The sequence below is a fragment of the Panthera pardus genome, unplaced genomic scaffold (genome assembly GCF_024362965.1).
Source record: "Panthera pardus isolate Hobbes unplaced genomic scaffold, ASM2436296v1 HiC_scaffold_12, whole genome shotgun sequence".
NCBI classification, from domain to species: domain Eukaryota; kingdom Metazoa; phylum Chordata; class Mammalia; order Carnivora; family Felidae; genus Panthera; species Panthera pardus.
Window position 1 is genome coordinate 94,255,463 of NW_026526677.1, and position 5,692 is coordinate 94,261,154.

At 46.3% G+C, this 5,692-nt stretch overlaps 2 protein-coding genes across 3 annotated transcripts; one reads left to right on the forward strand and one right to left on the reverse strand.

Annotated features, from left to right (window-relative positions):
- The first annotated feature begins 426 nt into the window (after window positions 1–426).
- On the forward strand, window positions 427–1,489 carry LOC109257335 (olfactory receptor 6T1). The gene is given in 2 exon segments (XM_019433365.2): window positions 427–1,368; window positions 1,370–1,489. Coding segments are annotated over 2 exon segments (1,062 nt in total).
- Window positions 1,490–2,452: 963 nt separating this feature from the next.
- LOC109257372 (olfactory receptor 4D5) lies at window positions 2,453–5,360 on the reverse strand. Of its 2 annotated transcripts, XM_053899244.1 has the most exons (2): window positions 4,459–5,360; window positions 2,453–2,471 (listed from the first exon to the last, which is right to left on the reverse strand). In XM_053899244.1, the coding sequence occupies exons 1-2, from the start codon at window positions 5,358–5,360 to the stop codon at window positions 2,453–2,455; spliced, it is 921 nt and encodes a 306-aa protein (XP_053755219.1). The 2 variants fall into 2 exon arrangements, with proteins under 2 accessions (XP_053755219.1, XP_019288947.2); XM_019433402.2 differs by lacking the exon at window positions 2,453–2,471 and having other exon boundaries at window positions 4,416–5,360.
- Window positions 5,361–5,692: the final 332 nt, after the last annotated feature.

The following is a 5,692-nucleotide window of genomic DNA, read 5'->3' on the forward strand; positions in this document are numbered from 1 at the left end:
AAGTGGTACCCAGCCTAAGTGAAACAGGGAAAGCAGAATGTGCGTGAGAGCCACAGAAAGTTGGCAGGAAATTCTGCCTCTACTACTCTCTATTTGATCATAGAAAATTTCCCTAAACTTCTTCAGTCTTCCTTCCCTTATCTGTAAGATGAGAACAGTTCTATCTATCTCTGAGAGCTGCCATGAGAGGAGATACTGCATCCAAAATTTCCCAATACATAGTGTTCAATATCATCTGTGTTATTATTAGTATGCTGCTTGCTATCATAATTTTGTGTAAGTCACCTGTAAGCAGACAGATTAATATATTCTCAGAATGTAATCAAGAGCTAGGTGCCTATTATTTTATTGATTGATTAATTGATGACTTGTGGCTGTAGATCCAGTTATAAAGTTCTGTTTCGTTTCTCCTGCCGATGACCAGAGATGAGTCCTGAAAACTGGACTCACGTGACAGGGTTTGTCCTTCTGGGTTTCCCCAGAAGCCACATCCTGCAGTTCCTGCTGTTCCTGGCTTTGATGGCAGCCTACGCTGTAACGGCCACAGGCAACCTGCTCATCATTGGGCTCAGTTGGACGAATCGACACCTGCACACACAGATGTACTTCTTCCTGAGGCATCTGTCCTTCCTGGAGCTGTTGCTCGTGTCTGTTGTGGTTCCCAAGATGCTTGTCGTCATTCTTACGGGGGACCACTCCATCTCATTCGCCACCTGCATCATCCAGTCTTACTTCTACTTCCTCCTAGGCACCACCGACTTCTTCCTCTTAGCTGTCATGTCTCTAGATCGTTACTTGGCAATCTGCCGACCTCTCCACTATGAGACTCTAATGAATGGCCGTGTCTGTTCCCAACTGGTTCTGGCCTCCTGGTTAGCTGGATTCCTCTGGGTCCTGTGCCCCACCATCCTCGTGGCCAACTTACCTTTCTGTGGCCCCAATGGTATTGACCACTTTTTCTGTGACAGTTGGCCCTTGCTGAGGCTCTCTTGCGGAGACACCCGCTTACTGGAGCTGGTGGCTTTCGTGCTCTCCACGTCAGTGTTACTGGGCTCGCTGGCACTGACCTCGGTTTCCTACGCCTGCATTCTTGCCACTGTTTTCAGGGCCCCCACACCTGCGGAGCGAAAAAAAGCGTTCTCCACTTGTGCCTCACACCTTACAGTGGTCATCATTGTCTATGGCAGCTCCATTTTTCTCTACATCCGTATGTCAGAGGCTCAGTCCACGCTGCTCCACAAAGGGGCCTCCGTCCTGAGCTGTATCATCACACCCCTCCTGAACCCATTCATCTTCAGTCTCCGCAACAATAAGGTGAAGCAGGCCCTAAGAGATGCCCTGATGTGGCACAGAACCATGGCTGCGAGAGACTATGAGGGTCACAAGTAAAAGGAAATATTGGATTAAGAGGTTAAAAATGTATGCAATTTGTAAAAATGTATTTGAAGTTCAAATCAGTCCAACAACACCCTGCACTTTTCTCAATTAAAAACTAGCCTCCAGAATGACGCATCATGAAAGAGAGAGAGAGAGCCTTTGTTTTCCTCTCTCCTCTCTTCCTGATGCCCTCCCCTCCCCATAGAGAAGGCTGATCCAGTTGGCCACACTTCAGAATTCTGGTTAGGATACATTTCCCTTGGGGCGGGTAAGTGTGTGGACTTCCTTCAGGGAGGCCGTTCCTCTTCCTCCGTATGTGTATGCTCAAGCGTACTTACTATTGCTTCAGGGTCCTGTCATGCAAAGCCAATCAGAGAATGCTAAAAATACGGAGACTCAGATCTGGAGCTTAGAGGAGAGTAAGAAGAAGGCTTCTGATGACTTCCATCTAGACTATTACAAACAAGATTAACCAGAACCCGAACATTGGGAAATTCCATTTGGGCTGCGGTAATAACTATTTCTTTGATCTTCACTTGCCATTGCTGTTTAGGTGACCAGCAGCTCCTATAGGAATCTCCCGAAGGAAAAACACTGTGACCAGTGAAATAGTTAGATATCCCAAATTCCCAAGTCAACTTCTGCCTGATAGACTCTAAACACAAAGCCAATCATCCAATCACTTATTTAAGAAATATTATTAAATACCCAGTAGGATTAAGGCACTGAGCTAGGCAGGGATGGGACTAGGGTGATGTCTAGAGCCAAGGGAGATGCCTAGGGCACAAATTTTAAAGAGACACACACCCACGTGGTTGTGCAAGTACAGGGTCAGGCTGTGCACAAACCTGAGAGTATATGCTTCCCAGGTGCTGCATCAAGGCCCCTCCATTGCTGCTCTTGAATCTAGGCTGTGGAGCTAGACTGTGGGGAATAAGTTTAAGAGCTTCCATGGGGCGCCTGGGTGGCTCAGTCGGTTGGGCGTCCGACTTCAGCTCAGGTCATCATCTCACAGTCCATGAGTTCGAGCCCCGCGTCCGGCTCTGTGCTGACAGCTCAGAGCCTGGAGCCTGCTTCAGACTCTGTGTCTCCCTCTCTCTCTCTGCCCCTCCCTTGCTCATGCTCTGTCTCTCTCTGTCTCAAAAATAAATAAAAACATTAAAAAAAATTTTTTTAATAAAATAAATAAATAAATAAAAAGAGCTTCCTGAGCTTGCACCAATGGGTTAACAAGACTCAGGGCGGAAAGCCACCACAGGGTGAAAGCACCCAGCGTAGAACAAAGCATAGAGCAGAAAGCCGCTTCCACAGGACAAAAGCATCCAAGAACAGGTAGAGGCAGAAAGCCGCCACAGCAGGGTGAAAACGCCCAGGATTTATCATTAAGTAAAACAAGCATAGAGTGGAAAGCCGCTACAGGGTCAACCCGCCCAGAGCTAATTAGCAAGAAAAATGCCTTTTTAACCCTGAGATAGCATGCTCTATCTGTCTTAGCCCCTAGAAAAGTTAAGATAAACAGACCTGGTGCCTGGTGCCTGCAGTAAACAGCCATCTGCTCCACGCCAGGACTTTGATTTGTATTTACCCTAACCCCTAACACTGCATACCTTCGAAACCCCCTTTCTCTCACACACATGAGTTAATGGCCACTGTTTTATTGTCTCTTTCTGCACGTGTATCACATTTATAAGCCTTCTGATCCTAATAAATACGGAGCAAGGATTTTTACTCAGGGTTCTTGTCTCTTCCCAGACATTAGCCTCTCTCATATTCAATTCTGCATCCACTGTCTTGCTGGACAAGAGAGAACTCCAGACTCAAAGTCTGCAACGCTAGACTTTGAGTATGTAGTAGTAAACAAGATAGACAAAGCCCTCACTTTTATACAATTTATAGTGTAGTTAGGATGGCTGGCAAAAAAAAACAAAACAAAAACAAAAACATACAGACAAACAAACAAGAAAACCTAAATACACACATTACTATGTAGTTGCAATTTATGACAAATGCTTTTGAGAAAAGAGCCGAGTTTCGTTAGAGGGACTAGTAAGGAAAATTAATCTGGATTAAAGACCAGGCAACATACCTCCGAGGAAATGAGCTCTATACTGAGGCCTCAGACTGAGCAGCAATTATCCAGGAAGAAAGTAGGGGAGCAGCATTCCGGAGAGAACGAGTAGTATTTGCAAGGACCCACAGTCAGATGAGGGAATAAGAGAAACAAATGCACATGAGGACTGGATAAGGAGAGGTGGGCTGAGGTCCGTTCAGATAGAACCTTATCTATAAGGTTTATGGGGATCTTTCTTCCTTCATAAGGCAATGTAAAGCCTTTGAAGGGTTTTAAGCAAGGAAGTGATCAAATCATATTTTAAAAAATCAATTGGCTGCTGTGGGGACAACAGATTAGAGGGAAACAAAGTGGATTTTAGAGGATCGAGTAGGAAGCTATTGCATGGATTTGGAGGCAGATGTGCTAGTTATGACTTTACAACTGGCAGTGGGGTTCTCTCTCCCTCTCTCTTGGCCCTCCCCTGCTTATGCATTCTCTCTCTCTGTTTCTCTCTCTCTCTCTCTCTCAAAATAAATAAATAAAAACTTGTTAAAAAATAACTGTTTTGAGCTCCTCGGATATATTTTGTGTCCTAGAAGAAATGTCAGAAAAGAAACACCAGATGTACGACCTTCATGACTACTTCAGCTGGAACTTTCTCAACAGGGCCAACAGCATCATAGGAGCAAGTGCCATCTGACCCAAACATCAAGCCTGCATAGCAGCTGAGACTTTTTCTCTAGGAGGCACTTGGGAGAAGTTCTAGGGTACTCATTCCATTTTCTAGCTGTGTTAAAAGTTCAGGTCACCAGAACTCGACTGAGGTTGAGAACAGCGCAGAAGTAAGTCATAGTCCAGGTAAGTAATAGAGTAGACAAGTGGTTTTAGCTACTCTCTAGGTCTTCTTCAGCAGGCTGCCCCAGAGAAACAGCTCTCAGATTCTCAGGTCTCTGTTTCTGCTAATCTGGGGGGCGGGGGGGGGGGGTCAGTGCTCCAGGGGGCCCAGAATGTCTTTCTGCCTCCTCCACAGTTTCTTTATGGCCACGATCACTTCCTTGTTTCTCAGGGTATAGATGGCAGGATTCAGCATGGGAGTGACCATTGTGTACAGAACAGAGACCGCCTTGTCCATAGGGAATGTCCGAAATGGCCTCGCATAGATGTAGACACAAGGCACAAAAATTAAGGTCACCACAGCAATGTGAGAGGCACAAGTGGATAGGGCTTTGCTCCGGCCCTCCCATGAGTGGCCTCGGAGCATGACTAGCAGTGCCGTGTAGGATCCCAGGAGCACCAGAAAACACATCAAAGTCACCAGGCCATTGTTAGACACCATCAGAAGCTCTAAGACAAAAGTATCCGTGCAGGCTAATTTGATCAGCTGAGGCACGTCACAGTAAAAGTTGTCCAGCTTGTCAGGCCCACAGAATGGCAGCTGGATAGTCAGTCCAATCTGCACAATGGAGTGGATGAAGCCCCCCACCCAGGAGGCTACCATGAGGAGCCCACAGACTGCCCGGTTCATCACAAGCATGTAGCGCAATGGCTGGGAGATGGCAACATAGCGGTCATATGCCATCACCGTCAGCAGGAAGATCTTGATGCCTCCAATGAAGTGGAAGAAGAAGAGCTGAGTCAGACAGCTGCCGAAGGAAATGATGGGGTTGTCTGAGAGCAAGTCAAACAGCATCCTAGGTGCTGTGATGGAAGAGTAGCAAAGGTCTAGGAAAGAAAGGTTGCCTAAGAGAAAGTACATGGTTGTGTGGAGGCGTGAGTCACAGGTCACTATGGCCACAATAAGGAGATTTCCAGCTACGGTCATAAGATACACAGCAGAGAAGATAATAAAGAAGAGGAACCGAAGCCCCCATACCTGAGAGAGCCCCAGGAGGACAAAGCCTGTCACCTGGGAATGATTTGCTGGATTCATCTGCTGGGTATAACCTGGTAAGCGAACCTGCTGAAGAAAATGCACATGCTCGTCACGGGATCCACCAGCTTCTCTGCGATAATTTCCTCTGCCCTCTCTGGGGAATCCTCCCCTGTCTCATTTACCATAAGACGACTATCCTAAGAAGTTCTATAGGAAACCACGCATTGGAACATCCCATATTGGTATAATCAAGCACAGGAGCGTAAAACTCAGGGTAACACTGCTACTATTTATAGTTCATGAAAATCAAAAATAATCAGCCCTCAAAACTTGAGAAGTGATACACAGAGAAAAAACTGCAACCCCGGAAGTAAATGTCACTTCTCCCA

What these genes read in the sequence shown, in the direction of transcription:
- LOC109257372 (XM_019433402.2), bottom strand. Translation starts at nt 5,360, where the DNA reads ATGAATCCAGCAAATCATTCCCAGGTGACAGGCTTTGTCCTCCTGGGG.